The 15,303-nt window shown below is 44.7% G+C and overlaps 1 protein-coding gene and 1 long non-coding RNA gene across 12 annotated transcripts in view; one reads left to right on the top strand and one right to left on the bottom strand.

Annotated features, from left to right (window-relative positions):
* Gm42406 overlaps positions 1–10,427 on the bottom strand; it is a 58,258-nt gene extending 47,831 nt beyond the window's left edge. The window contains exons 1-2 of one of the 2 annotated variants that reach the window (XR_882283.2): positions 10,146–10,427; positions 8,806–8,947 (exon numbers count right to left, since the gene is read on the bottom strand). This is a non-coding gene — a long non-coding RNA (predicted gene, 42406). Of the gene's footprint in view, positions 1–8,805; positions 8,948–9,767; positions 9,967–10,145 lie in introns of those variants that run through there. The other variant, XR_882284.2, reaches the window with a different exon arrangement.
* On the top strand, positions 10,043–13,303 carry Zcchc12 (zinc finger, CCHC domain containing 12). 10 transcript variants are annotated; one of them, NM_028325.4, is made up of 5 exons: positions 10,043–10,151; positions 10,243–10,297; positions 10,648–10,706; positions 10,918–11,045; positions 11,460–13,303. In NM_028325.4, the coding sequence occupies exon 5, from the start codon at positions 11,571–11,573 to the stop codon at positions 12,777–12,779; it is 1,209 nt and encodes a 402-aa protein (NP_082601.1). In that variant the 5' UTR covers positions 10,043–10,151; positions 10,243–10,297; positions 10,648–10,706; positions 10,918–11,045; positions 11,460–11,570; the 3' UTR covers positions 12,780–13,303. The 10 variants fall into 10 exon arrangements, with proteins under 10 accessions (NP_082601.1, NP_001345406.1, NP_001345408.1 ...); NM_001358477.1 differs by having other exon boundaries at positions 10,651–10,706; XM_006541399.2 differs by having other exon boundaries at positions 10,061–10,151; positions 10,648–10,717; positions 11,460–13,297.
* The last annotated feature ends 2,000 nt before the right edge of the window (positions 13,304–15,303 follow it).

The raw sequence follows: 15,303 nt of genomic DNA on the forward strand, positions 1-15,303 counted from the left end.
ATGCAAATAGGCTGGGGACTAAAGTGGCATGATATATGAAATTTTCCTATACACACCTCTGAGTAAAACCTTAATAAGTGAGCCAGGTGATGGAGCGATAAATCTGTCAGATTGCTCAAGATTGGTAAGGTCTGGAGAGACACATGGAAATTCGGTGTTCTTTTTGAAGCTCTAAGGTAACTTTGAAATTACTTTTGAAATCAAAAGTTATAACAGCCTTCCTCTCCTGTAGGTTGAGACGCTTATGTCGCATGTCTTCTGCTCAGTTTCTCTCTTTCACTCACCCATCTCTCATTCTTTCATTCCTTAACTGAGATTGGCTGAGCATCTGTCAGGCTCAGAACTCAGCGTTGTGCATACAGCCCAGAAGAAAGCTGATTCTGTCTACTCTCATGTCACTTGGAAGTACTTGTAGACAATCCAATCATTCTAATGTGAGGCGACCATGGTGGAAGAATGGGTGCGAGGGGTGGTGCTCAGCTGACATTTCTGGACCTGGAAAATGACCCCACAGTCTCCAGTTGTCAGGATGCAAAGGGCAGCAAGCCAAAGAAATGAACACCCCTTTATGAAAAATCTGTTAGCTGAGAGGAAGGACATGTAAGTCTGCCCAAGCATTTGACGAGCTGCTCTGTCTGCTCCCTTAAATGTCACAGAGCATTGCAAAGAGATTGCCTGGATTTGAATGACAGCTGCTGTGTTCCAGAGAAATAATTGTGAAAGACGAATGAATAGACTTGGTGCCTCGAGGGAGGCTGGGATCAATCATCAGAAGTCTAGCCAATGCCTCAGAGCCAGGGCCGTAGCTCCTGTCGTTTTGCAGCCCTTATCCTTCATCCTTTATATGCACAGGCATAGTCATGGCAACCAGATTCCGTGCTGCACAATTTCAGTCCTAAGAACAGAAATTCTAACAAGAATCATTTCAGTTTCTACATCAGGATTTGCTTTATAGTCTAGATTTAAAAACCCTAGGATCAGAGTCACCAACATGCATCCCTTGCCCCCCAAATAATCATTCAATATAAAGATGGACTTGAAGGCCAATTTAAGGATGAACTTGTGACTAGTACCTAAAATGCAGTAAGCCTTCAACATATAGCGCCTATTTTTCTTGTCACCATTTATAAGTGGGCTGGGTAAAGTAAATATGTAGCAAGAGGCCATTGAATAATTTTTCTTTAGGGCATTACCATGGGACAGGTACAGGACTCAAAATGGAAGGGTAAAAATACCTTTTTTTTTTTTTTTTTGCCTATCTCGAGGTTTGCTCATGTCAATCACCTAGTATTTTAAATAGTCAATACTAAAATGCAGTACATGCATTTTATTTTATAGCCTCATAGATTACTGTGGGAGTTTTCATAGTTTTCATCTCTATAATCTCATTTGACTCATGATAATCCAAGGAGGTATGTGCTATTATTGTTAATGTCTCTGTTTTACAGATGAGGGAACTGATATATCTAGATCTATGAGCAGAGGGGTGTTTGCATGTGTGTGTGTGTGTGTGTGTGTGTGTGTGTGTGTGAGTGTTTCTCTGTGTGTGAATGAATATATGTGCATGTGCTATATATATTCTGAGGCCAGAGTTGACACTGTGCCTTCCTCCATAACTCTCCACTATATTTAATTTTAAGCAGTCTCTTGCTGAAGCCAGATTTTGCAGCTTTGGCTAGTTTAGTTAGCCAGTTTGCCCCAGAGATCCCCACCTCTGTCTCCTTGATGCTATGTAGCTGCCGCCCCTGTCTGGCTTTTTGATGGGTTCTGGGTATCTGAACACATCTTCCCAACCCTTTGAGTGGGATTTTTTTGAAGTTTCTGGTTCTAGGATTTCATAAAAAATAAATCCCAAAGGACTACTTATGATTCTGCCATCCCAGTGTATTCAGGCCAGCTAAGGAAAAGACCTAGTCTACATCTTCTAAAAGGCTCACCATGTAGATCTAGTTGGACTTTACTGGTCCCCCTGTAGAGTGCACTCCTGTGTTCAAAGACCTGTGTGGCAGGAGGAACTGGTAAAATAAGAATTATGAAAATGGGCTCCTAATGAGGGCCTTGACACTGCTCTCACCCATATATGGCTGCCTGTGCTCCCTCTGAGGCATATACATCCTCTGACCTAGAAATTCTTTTGTAAATTTTTAAAAGATTTTTTTGGAGGGTCCCCCCAATCTCCTATTTCCTGAGGTTGCCTGTTTCCATTCTTTCTGCTGGCCCTCAGGGCTTCAGCCCTTTTCCCTCACCCAATACCAGATCAGGCTCCCCACTAATGCCCACTTTCTCTCCCAGTTCCCTCCCTTCCTCCCTGCTTGTGATTGCTTTCTTCTCCCTCCCAAGTGGCACTGAGGAGTTCTCACTTGGGCACCTCAGCTTGTTGACCTTTTTGAGTTCTGTGGACTGTATCCTGGGTATTCTGTACTTTTTTGTTTGTTTGTTTTTTTGTTTTTTTGTTTTTGTTTTGTTCTGTTTTGGCTAATATCCACTTATTAGTGAGTACATGCCATGCACGTCCTTTTGGGTCTGAATGCACCAGAGACCTGGGAGGTGAGAGACTCTCCAGACTCAAAGGAAGGGATCTTAGATGAAATGCCCAACAGTAGGGAGAGGGAACTTATAGAGCCCACCTCCAGCAGGAAGACAGGGCATCAAGTGAGGGATGGGGTTGCCATCCCACAGTCACATCTTTGACCCATAATTGCTCCTGTATGAAAGAATAACAGGGATGGGAATGGAGAGGAGCCGGAGGAAAAGAAGGTCCAGCGACAGGCTCAAAGTTCGATCCAGCTCAAGGGGAGGTCCCAAGGCCTGACACTATTACTGAGGCTATGGAGAGCTCACAAAAAGAGATCTATAGTTACTGCCCTCTGAAAGATCCAACAAGCAGCTGAAAGAGTCAGATGCAGATATTTGCACCCAACCAATGTACAGAAGCAGCTGACCCCTATTGTTGAATTAGGGAAGGCTGAAAGAAGCTGAGGAGAAGGGTGATCCTGTAGGAGGACCAGGAGTCTCATTTAACCTGGATCCCCGAGATCTCTCAAACACTGGACCATAAAACAGGCAGCATGCACCAGCTGATATGAGGTCTCCAACACACATACAGCAGAGGACTTCCGGGTCTGGGTTTAGTCAGAGAAGAAGCACCCTCAAGAGACTGGAGGCCCCAGGGAGTTTAGAGGTGGGGGTGGGGCATCCGCGTGGAGACAGGGGGTTGGGAGGAGGTGTGGGGTGTGGAGCAGTTGGAGAGTGGATGGGGGACAGGGAATGGAATAAGGAGTGTAGAAAAATAAATTAATTAAAAACATTTTTAAAGATTTTTTTTTCCTAATGTGTCTCTGTGTAGGTTTGTGTACATGAGTGCAATGTCCCTGTCGGCCAGAAGAGGGCAACCGAGTCACTAGAGTGAGAGTTACAGGCAGCTGCTTAACCACTGAGCCACCTGGACATCCTACCATTGCATTCCCAGAGCTTGACCAGACTTTAAAAACCAGCTAGAGCGGATTTCTGAGTTCGAGGCCAGCCTGATCTACAAAGTGAGTTCCAGGACAGCCAGGGCTATACAGAGAAACCCTGTCTCAGGAAAAAAAAAAAAAAAAAAAACCCAGGTAGAAGAGTAGAGTACAACTTAATCAAATTCTAGAGACACCTATTTACTATGGTATACAGCACAAGAGCTTTAGGTTTGTTCTTCAGTGAGACACTGTCACTATACAAATCTCCCCGTATAGGGGCTAGAGAGATGGCTCAGCAGTTGAGATCACTGACTGCTCTTTCAAAGGTCCCGAGTTCAAATCCCAGCAACCACATGGTGGCTCACAACCCTCTGTAATGAGATCTGATGCCCTCTTCTGGTGTGTCTGAAGACAGCTACAGTGTACTTACATATAATAATAAATAAATAAATCTTAAAAAAAATCTCCCCGTATAAAAATTGTTTGGGTTTAGGGATGTACTTTTTTCACGTTAAGTCATATAATGTTATAGTTTGGGTTTGAATGCCCTGCAAAGACCATGAATTCAAAGCTGGTAATTGAGAGCTGGTAATTGGCATTATTGAGAGATGGTGGAACATTTAGTAGGTGCAGCCTACTGGGCAGAAGGCAGGCCATTGGAGGTGTGCTCATGAAGCCATGCTCCTTCCCTTCCCTCTCTTTGCTTCCTTGTGAGAGGAGAGTCACCCTCATTATGGCAAGAGTCAGTACTTCTTTCCTGTTATCTTTTCATTGATGGATGATCATTTGTTTTGGAATTTGAGTTTCATTTGGGAGCTAATATTAATATGCTGCTATGAATTTTATTATACAATATGTGGGTATGTGAGTATGTGGGCATGTATATATATATGTGTGTGTGTGTGTATGAATAAGTGAATATATATATATATATATATGAGTGAATATGTGAGTTGTGTGTATGTGTGTGTGTGTGTGTGTGTGTGCTTGTGTGTGTGTTCAGTGTTCACCCAGGAGTCAGACTGCTACATCATATGGCCTTTCTATGGTAAACTCTGAGGAAATTTCAGATTGTCTTCTGAAGAAACTGTGCATTTTATTTTCCATTAGCATTAATTTCTCCATATCTTTGCAAGTACCTGTTTTGTATTAGAGCTATCTATCCCAGTAGGTATCAAGCAGTACCTCTGGCGTTTTGATTTACATTTCCCTGATGGCTAGTGATACAGTACAGCCTCTCAAGTGCTTATTGGTCATTTGTATATCATCTCTGGAGAAATATCTACTCAACATTTTGCCAAGTTTTAATTTGGATTACTCATCTTTCTGTTATTGAGCCGTGATATATTTTATAAATTCTAGATAAAAAATCCCTTATAAGGTACATGCTTTGCATGTGTTCTTTTATCTGTGGATCACCTTTTACTTTTCCTGACAGTGTCCTGAGATATGCAGAAGATTTTTGTTATTTATACTTTGGTGTCGTATCTATAAATTCTTTGACTAATTCAAGGACACAAATATTTACTTCTATGGTTTCTTCTAGAAGTGTTACAACTTTTATTCTTATACTTAAAAATATGATATATGATATATGGTCCATTTTCAGTAAATTTTATACATGTTGTGAAGTCATGCTCCAAGTAATAATAATAATAATTTATTATGGTAATATTATTATTAACAATATCAATATACTATTATAATCGTATTATTGATTTATTATTGTTGTTATTATTTTGCATGTAGGTATTTAGTTGTACCACATAGATCACCAGGCCTGGTGGCAGTGCCCCTACCCACCAACTGAGTTCACTGGACCAAATGGAGGGCATTCTAGTTATATTTGTTTTTATTTTTGTATTTTATTACTTTCTATTTCTCTTAAACAAATGAATGTCCCAAGAATTGTTAGGATCTGTTGTTAGTTTTCAAAAAAAAATCCCCTCTCTACTTCTTTAGAAATTTACATCCTTTTGCTATTATGTTAATAGTCACATTTCATTAATTGCTACCTTATCAGACAATAATGCCTAGAAATACCAAAGTGACTTTTGATATAATCCAAGGTTCTTAGAAAACTTGACGTCTTTTTCTGCCCTGCCTGATGACTTTCCATATTGTATAACAGTTTCATTTTAAAAAGCAGACTAGAGGGGTTAGAGCCAAACCTCAGTGGTTAAAGAGTGCTTCCTGCTGTTCCAGAGGACTTGAGTTCAATTTCTAAAAACCACAACTGCCTGTAACTCCAGTTCTGGGGTCTCCAACACCAGGGGCTTTTGTGGATACCTACACTCATATGCATGTACCCACACAGAGATATGTGCAAACATATCATGTTTTTAACATCTCAAAATTAATCAGAATAGAGTTCTTAGCTACATTCTTAGGTGTCACATTTACCTTTATCGGTGCTTGTTAATGTTGCCCCTGTACTACATAACTTTCCTTGTGGTGTTTCATTCCTTTGTACATATTGTTACCCCGAGATCATCCCATCCCAAGAAAATCTTCAGAATTTTCACCAACATGATATAGTGATTAAAAATTCTGTTTTTATTTTCAAAAAGTATATTGACTTTCTGAATATTATTGTGATGGTTTGTATACGCTCAGCCCAAGGAATGGCACTATTAGGAGGTGTGGCCTTGTTGGAGTAGGTGTATCACTGAGTGGGAGGGCTTAAGACCCTCACCCTAGCTGCCTGGAAGCCAGTCTTCTCCTAGTAGCCTTCAGATGAAGATATAGAACTCTCAGCTCCTCCTGCATCATGCCTGCCTAGATACTGCCATGCTCTCACCTTGATGATAATGGACTGAACCTCTGAACCTGTAAGCCAGCCCCAATTAAATGTTGTCCTTATAAGAGTTGCCTTGGTCAAGGTGTCCCTTCACAGCAGTAAAACCGTAACTAAGACAATTACCATGAGTGATATTGCCCTGAAGGCATCAGATTACCATGAGCAGGGATCCCATAAGCATCCCTATGGTGGCTTTGACTTCAGATAAATCAAAGGCCTAGTAAGTAGTGCCTATCAGCACTCAGCTTCTTAAAGCATGAAGATTTATTTTTTAAGGTAAGAAACTAACTATGGCCCTTTTAGAGTCCTCAGAGTCCTTATTATTGGAAACCCTGCTTGCAACCTGAGGCCAGAAATAAGTTATATTTTCTATAAAATTTAGCCACTTTAGCTTCTCCCAGCCTGACATGAAGAAATCCTGGTGCTTTTCTAGTGATCTAACCTCAGAATCTTTATATGATCAGCATTAAAAAAAAACAACATTCTGATATCTAGTCTTTACCTATTTTGATGCCACCAGGACCCACAGCAGACTATCAGATCTACTGATGAAGCTCAGATTCACGTGTCATAGTACTGAGATAAAGAAACAAAAGCCTGGAAAAAAGCTGCAAGCTGTTGCCAGCTTTACCCTAACTGTGTGAAATGAGCAACTTGTCTTAGTTAGGGTTTTACTACTGTGAAGAGACACATGACCATGGCAAATCTTATAAAATATTTAATTGGGGCTAGCTTACAGTTTCAGAGGTTTAGTCCATTATCATCATGGTGGGAGCATGGTGGCACACAGGCAGACATGGTGCTGGAGAAGAAGCTGAGAGGTACATTTTGATCTGCAGGCAGAGAGACAGAGAGGGAGAGGGGAGAGGGGAGGAAGAAGAGGGGAGAGGGAAGAGGGGAGGAAAGGAGAGAGGGGAGAGGAAGGGGAGGGGAGGAGAGGGGAGAGGGAGAACAAACCTGGCTTGGGCTTTTGAAACCTCAAAGCCCAATCCTGGTGACATACCTCCTCCAAAAGGGCCCCATATCCTAATCTTTCTCAAATAGTGTCACTCCTTAATGTCTAAGCATTCAAATATATGAGCCTTTGGGTGCCATCCTTATTCAAACAACCACAATGACTTGTAAAAGAAAATAATGAATTGGGGGCTTGCTTACAGTTTCAGAAGGAGTCCATGACCAGCATTGGGGGTGGGGTGGGCAATAGGCAGACAGGCAAGCATGGCGCTGAAGCAGTAGCTGAGGTCTTATATCTGATCCACAAGCAGCCAGCCCAGAAAGCAAGACTGAGCATGGAGGGGGCTTTTGAATCCTCAAAGCTGGCCTCCAGTGACAAAGGCCTCCAACAAGGCCACAGCTCCTAATCCTTCTCAAACAGTTTTAACAACTTGGGACCAAGCATTCAAATATACGAACCTATGGGGGGCATGCTCATTCAAACCACCACACAACCCACCTTTTCAATGCCTCCACCATGGAGCTGCTCCTTCCCTAGGGCCAGTAAAGTCAAATTCTGGGGGAAAACGTTAGCTTAGAGCCCAGAGAAAAAGCAACACAGCAGCTGAACTGAAACATACAAGAGTTGTCTGGAGGGCAGAGACCTGGTGCTGTCATTGGGTAGTTGAGTCAATTAATTATCTTTTTCATTTTTAAACCAGACCCCCACAAAGCTCTGGCTGTCGTCAGACTAAGACAGTGAAGGTGATCTTGAGCATAATGCCTAGCCTAGCCTATGTTTTAATTCACATACATGAAGGATAAAGATAATACAGGAAGACAGTACAGGATTTTTTTTATAAGCACTAGTGGCCCAGACCAATTAAAAAAATATGTCTTAGAAAAATATAGTCTATATCAATATTTGTATAGCCTCCTCCCCCGTAGTCTCTGCAATCTCTGGCTCCTGGCCATTTTTCAGAGCTCTTCAGCCGCCTCTTGGCTTCTAAGTGAAACAAAGGCTCATAGCTCCGGGATTCTGGGGGCTTACAGCATCAGGAATCAGTCTCTGGTTGCTATGGCTGCAGCAGCAGCTGGATGTCTGGATCCAGAAGCCTGCGGTTTTTATCAGGGCTTGGTCTTACCAGCTCAGCCTGCTGTATCTGTGATAAAGACTACGAGTAGGCAATAAAAGACCATCTGGGGGAAGCATTTATTTTGGCTTGATGCTGCAACATAAGGGAACGTACACCAGAGATACCTCCTGCATTAAAGCTGACAAAACTGGGGAAGAAGCCTGGTGCTACAGCTAGTAAAGGTACATGGCACATGTACGCTGGAATTATAATTTAGCCAATTACAGCCCTGCATATTCAAAGCTCCTTGTTCTACCAGTCACGAACTTTACATACGAAATGACCGGAAGAATTTTTTTTTTAGGAACCTGTTATAGGCATCATATTATACCAATCATGGGGATTTTTTTCCCCCTGAGTGCAGGGGGAAGTATTTTTGCCAAGGGGAGCAATGGAGTCTTTCAGTTGGAGAAGTTGTGATTAAAGAGCAGCAAGCACCCCCCCCCCCAAGAAGCAGGAGTGGTGACTCCCCTCAAATTACCTGTGGTTGCAGGGTCTCTTGCAGCTGCAGGGGGTTTCCTTAGAGGGACACAGCTGTTCAAAGTAGATTGTCTGCCTTGAGTGTAGTCTGGCAGTTGTCAAAGGGCCCAGTTGGCTGACAGCTCCCACTTCAAGGCAGACAGCTATAAGAGAAGGATGTGCCAGCCGTCATCCTAGGGAACTAATGGCCAACTCCCAGCAGGTTGCTCATCCACAGAAACAGTAAGCAAACCTTAAAGGATCTTTATAATAAAGACCAAAGAAATTAATATTCTTTGTACCATTCAACAGTGTTTAAGCTGGGCATGGTGGCTCGTGCCTGTAATAGCAACAGTTGGGAGGCTGTAATAGCAACAGCAGGAGGATTATCACCAGGTCTAGGTCAGCCTGGGCTACATTGGGATTTCAAACTAGCCTGGGATATAGTGTGAGACTCTGTCTCAAAACATCAATAACAACAAACAAACAAAACTAAAATAAAAATGATATCTAATTCCTAACCATGTGGCCTTAAGGCGAATTGGGCCCTTCTGATTATGCACAATGTAGAATTAACCACACCATGGGTTAAAAATATAAAAGACTGTGCCCTGAGCCCCTAGGTAAACCAGGATCCCCTGTATTCATACCTGCATTCCGAGAGAGAGAGAGAGAGAGAGAGAGAGAGAGAGAGAGAGAGAGAGAGAGAGAGAGAGAGGCACAGCAGAATGGCAGGCTGCTCTTGAACTCCCTTTCTAGTTAAAGCTGGCCCTGAATTCCTGATTCTCTCAACCACCCCTCCCAAGTGCAATGATTACAGGCATGAGCCACCAATAGTGGCATCAAAATAGCTTATTAAACAGACCGGCCTTGAATTACTGACCCATTCACCTCAACCTTCCAAGAAGCTGGATTACACCACCCAGCACAACACCCCAACAGCCAGCTAAGGAGCTTAATATCTCCCCGCTTTTACTGTTTTACCTGATTTGGGTCCCACTTTGCCATACATACACATCTGGCCTCGAGACACAATTTTGGGCCAAGAGAGAACACAAAAGCAGAAGGGAAGAGTGGAGGGAAAGAGTCACAATCGCAGGGGTGCAATGTAGTTTAGCTCCCTAAACTCGCCCAGCACCACTGGCTACCTGAGCCTGTTGCATACCCTCCTCCCGCTTCCGCCCCCCTCCTTCCCTCCCTGCTTTCCCCCACCCGAACCCTTGGGCTTTGGGCCGCTAGAAGCCGCCCCCGCACTCCACTGATTGGCTCCGCTGGCCAGCTCGTCACACTCTTTTGTGTCAGTAGGCTGCTGATAAAAGCTTTGCAGCTGCCTTGGAAACTGCGCTATTCGAATCCGGTTACCTGTGGGTAAGTAGCTGGGTGAAGCAGCTCTTTCTGGTAGCTTCGAGTCGCCTAGCGGCTCCGGAGGTGCCAGCACTTTTCTCCCCGGGACTCACAGGCAGAATCCATAGCTGAAGACACCACAGCAGCCTCTGGCTACCAGTGGATCACAGGTTTTAAAACGGGGGGGGGGGGGATGGGATGGGTGATTCCTTGGTGTGGAAAAGGAATGGGGCGCGCGGGGTGGGGGGCAGAGAAGCCCTCGGGCATAGGCCGCTCCTGCCTTGGAGAATCTGCAATTGCGACGCTGGGGGAGGTAAGGTGCGTTAGCATGACCTCACTGGGAGTCACCTGGAAGATGCCACTTGGTAGGATTTGCCTGGCCAGGGAGGGGGTAGGGGAAGAGGCCAACTGGAGGATGACGGAGAAGCAATTTTGTTTGCCTTAAACCCCCTATGTATCTCCTCTAATTTCTCTGGGTACTGTGGGGGTGGGTGTGTCCAACTCTTATTCTGTTTTACAGTAGCAGCCCATCAAAGCGGAATCTGAACTTGAATTTGGTGCAGCTGGTTGTAGAGCTGGGTAGGATAATGGTATCTAGGGATGCAAATATGTGGGGTTTTGGGGGGTAGGGGATCGTTTTGTATTGTATTCAGAAGGTGGGAGAGGGAATTTTCTACCTAATGACAGCAGAAATGGGCGGGAGAAAGAGGGAGGGGGAGGGAGGAACAGGAGAAGGATGACGACGGAGTATTTTTCTGACCTTTCTTTTGCCTCCTCCAATGTGGCGCAGTCTTGAGCATCAGGATCTGAGACCCCCAGTCGATCGAGGTCCATCAACTGGACCCTGGAGGCAGGCTTTCTCACGGGAGGGAGGACACAGGTTGCAGAAGCTGGAAATACTCCAGTTTCCCAGCTGATGTAAGAATCTGATAAATCACAGAGGGGGGGGGGTGGTATGGGGGTGGGGTGGGGGGAAGTGGGTGGTCCAGGGAGTTTTGAGAGGGGCTTGCAGTTAAGACCAGAGATCATGAAGTTAATGACGTCTCTTTTTAACCCCTGCGAATTTGTGACCATTGTGCATTTCCACAAGTAAAATCCAGAATGGAAGCAACAGTTGCCCTCCCTCTCACAGGACTGGCGGGAGGGTATGGATGACGTGGCTATAAAAAACACTGTTAGTATTGAGACATCAGCTAGCTCCAGGAGGCTGCAACTGCTCTCCTAGCCCGTATTTTAGGACAGTGGACAAATATATGGGGTATTGAGGCACAGTAATTACAGCTGGAGCCTGCTCCCTTATTAAATTCTCCTCTCCCTTTTGCTTTTTTGCAGCCCCCTACTGAGATTGGAGACTGCTGCACTGCTGAAGATAAAGCGTTTTTGTTTTGTTTCTAAAACGCCTTGAACTTCGTGTATTAAGATATCCTATCACTGCTGTCAGACATGGCTAGCATCCTTTCACGTTTGGGTAGCAGCCGGGGGCAGAACTCACCCCTGCCACCTTGGGCTCATTCCATGCTGAGATCCCTGGGGAGGAGTCTTGGCCCTTTAATGGCCAGCATGGCAGAGAGAAACATGAGGTTGTTCTCTGGGAGGGCAGAGCCAGCCCAGGGGGAAGAAACCTTTGAAAACTGGCTGAGCCAAGTAACTGGGGTGCTGCCTGATTGGCATATGCCTGAGGAGGAAAAGGTCAGACGTCTAATGAGAACCCTTAGAGGCCCTGCCCGCGAGGTCATGCGTTTGCTCCAAGCTGCCAATCCTGGCCTAGATGTAGAGGATTTTTTGCGGGCGATGAAACTGGTCTTTGGGGAGTCTGAGAGCAGTGTGACAGCCCATAGTAAATTTGTTAACACTGTTCAGGAACATGGAGAGAAACCATCCCTGTATGTGATCCGTTTAGAGGTGCAGCTGCAGAATGCTATCCAGGCAGGGGTGTTTGCTGAGAGAGAGGCAAACCAGGCTCGCCTGCATCAGCTCCTGGTAGGAGCTGAGATGAGTACAGACCTTCGATTCAGGCTTAAGAATCTTCTCCGGGTATATGCAAATGAGCCAGAGCGCCTTCCCAATTTCCTAGAGTTAATCAGGATGATAAGGGAGGAAGAGGAATGGGAGGAGACTTTTATTAATCCAAAGCGGCCCAGAAGAGCCGAGTCAGTGATGGAGAGGGCACTCAGCCCTATGGCATTTCAGAGCTCCCCACCAATAATGATCAGCAGTATCGACTGCAATGTGATCGAGATAGATGACTCTCCTGATGATTCGGATGAGGATGTGATCTTGGTGGAGCCTGAGGACCCACCACTGCCATCCTCAAGTGCCTCTTCCTTCCTAGGCAGGGCTGTATCTGAGGACCAAGTGCTGGTCATTGAGTCCCCAAACATTTTTGAGATCCAGGCTCCTTCCACTAGCAGTGGTGCTGGGAGAAAGAACAATCGGGGTTTTGGGGAGCTGCGTAGAGCCAGGAAGCGCAAACATACGATCCATTGTTCCCACTGTGGTGAGGAGGGCCACTCAAAAGAAACCTGTGACAATGAGAGTGACAAGGGCCAGGTTTTTGAGAATCTGATCATCACCCTGCAGGAGCTGACACATGCAGAGGAGAGGGCAAGGGGGGCCCCTGGTGAACCCATTGGCCTATCTGAACCACAGTAAGATGCGACTCCCCAGCCTTAAATTAACCCTTACCCGTATTAAATGTTTAACGGTGGAAAAGTTGTGGGGACAGATTTCTAATTGCATGAACAAATCCACAAAGTGGCTTTCTTTGGGGGTGGAGAAAGGGTCCCGAATACCAGTACAGTAAAGAGAGGTGGCCTGACCTATGATCGTGTTCCCATTCCCCACTGCTTAACAGTCTATTTTCTGTGTGAACCTCTCTCCTTGGTGGCTTTGTTCTCTTTGTGAAAGTGGTATTGTTCATTGTTCAATCTTCAAGTAAGAAAATTATTAAAAAGTACAAATTACCCAGACCTCTCTACCTTGTGAAACAATTGTCAGCCCTTTGGTGCCTATCCTTCTAAATATTTCTCTATATCTGTGTTCCTAGATTAGAAATATGTATAGACGAAAGTGATCAAATAGAAGTGTTGTTCTATATGCTGTATTTTTTCACCAAAACGTATGTTGTGGCCTTCTTTGTCAATAAATATATACATATATGTCAGCATCTACTTTAATGTCTCTGTGGTATTATTTTAGTAAGCAAAGGAAGAAGAAAAATACAATGAGAAGGTATAAAGGGGTGAAAGTACCCTTGGAAGTGTTTTGTTTTAAACAAACTTTTGATTTGCAGATAAGAAAAAGGCCAGGCCTGGTGGCCTAGAATTTATTCCTACCTACAGGCAGGAGGATCTTGAGTTCAAGGCCTGTTTGAGCAGCTAGGTGAGCTCAAAGCCAGACTGGGAAAGTTATTTAGATATTCCTTAACATTAAAATAAAGTATTGGGGATATAGCTCAATGACAGAGCACTTGTTTAGTATGCACAAAGCTCTGGACTCACCCCCCCCCCCACACACACACACACATGCACACACAAAGAAAAAGAAAGAAAGAGCACTTGTTTAGCATGAATAAAGCTCTAGGTTCAATCCCCAACACACACACACACACAGGCACACACACACACACACACACACACACACACAGTACTTCCACAAACATAGCCACTCATGCACAGTAGCTACACACACACACACACACACACACACACACACACACACACGAAGAGAGAGATACAGAGCATTTCTTTAACAAGCATAAAGCTCTAGGCTTAATCTCCCCCTCCTTCCTGGAACACACACACACACACACACACACACACACACACACACACACAAGAAAAAAGATATAGGCTGAATAAATCTCCCAAAGCAAAGGATACCTTTGCCACAGTTGAATGGCTGCCCCCACAGAGTCAAATTATGGCCTATACTTATTGAAAAATCTTCATTGCTTTCTTTAATATTCCAGAGCAGTGTGCTGGGCGGCAGCAGCAGCGGGGGATGGGAGGGCAGTCCAGTGCTGAGCTGAGGTAGTAGCCTAACATGGGAATTCCAGTGATTCAATTTGTGCTCATGTTGGCAAGGGCATTCCATCCTTTGGGTAGCATTTTAAAATCTCTGCTATTGTTGCCGGGCATCCTAGTCTCTTCTGTGGTCTGATACTACCCTCTGCTGCGTTCTGGATTACAGAAAAAAAGATAGCAGTTGCTCTTAGCATCAGCAGGCTCTGCTCCTGACGGTGGCCTAATACTTAGTCTGTAAAATATAGGATATAGGAGCCCAAGGACCCCAAATCCCAATTCAAAGTAAAATCACTTCCAATCTGATCCATTCACACACAGGCAATGGGTGACAACCTACCTGTCAGGGAAAGGCAGGGTGGAGAGGGCGAAATGAACTCATGCTTGTGAGTCCCTGCAAGAGTTTGTCATCTAGGAAATAGGGGCTCCTCAGAACTGAGAGGATTAGAGTGTGCAGCAGTAGGAGAAGTAGGTGAGAAGAATGGAGCTCTAGAGGTCAGGGGACAGAAGGAGTGTCCAGGAAGACTCTCATGGAGATGAACAGGAACAGAAATCCTGGTAGGAATCGAAAACATATGGTTTCGTGCAGAAATCTAGCCAGACGGCCTTTGCTTAATCAAGAGTGGCCTAGATTTGGCTCTGAGGCAGGTATTAGGATTGTCATCTCACAGGCACTTTTAGTGCACTTGGAAGAGACAAGAGGTCCAGGCCAAGACCTGGAGAAGGCAGCAGACAGCAAGGGCTACAAGAAGTTTTGTTCAGAACCCTTAAAGTATTTCCTTTTTCTAGAACTACCTCTGTAGCCCTTGGTTTCTGGCTCTTGCTCAGTCCCCTGGAGCCACACTCCCCGGCATTCTTAAAAAAAAAAAAAAAAAACCTCTGAACACTCATGGCCAAAGTGAAACTGCTTCTGAGCCTTTAGCTTAGAATTCAGACCTGAAGAAAGAAAGATTTGCTGCTGCCAGCCTTGGTATCCCTCCAAAGCATCAGTGAATCTCCAGCAGCCACTACGCTCTCTTCAGCGAGAGGTGACCTTTTGCACTCTTGAAAGGAAGCTTCTTTGGCTTCTCGGACTCCTTCAGATATGGGAGCTTCGAACATCCTCCAGTTCGCCCCAGGTTTCACTTCATTTCCACCTGCCCCCTCTGTATGTT

Source organism: Mus musculus, chromosome X, assembly GCF_000001635.26.
Source record: "Mus musculus strain C57BL/6J chromosome X, GRCm38.p6 C57BL/6J".
Taxonomy (NCBI): domain Eukaryota; kingdom Metazoa; phylum Chordata; class Mammalia; order Rodentia; family Muridae; genus Mus; species Mus musculus.

Excerpts from the sequence above, each read along its gene's own strand:
- Zcchc12 (NM_028325.4), top strand. The coding sequence starts at position 11,571 with ATGGCTAGCATCCTTTCACGTTTGGGTAGCAGCCGGGGGCAGAACTCA.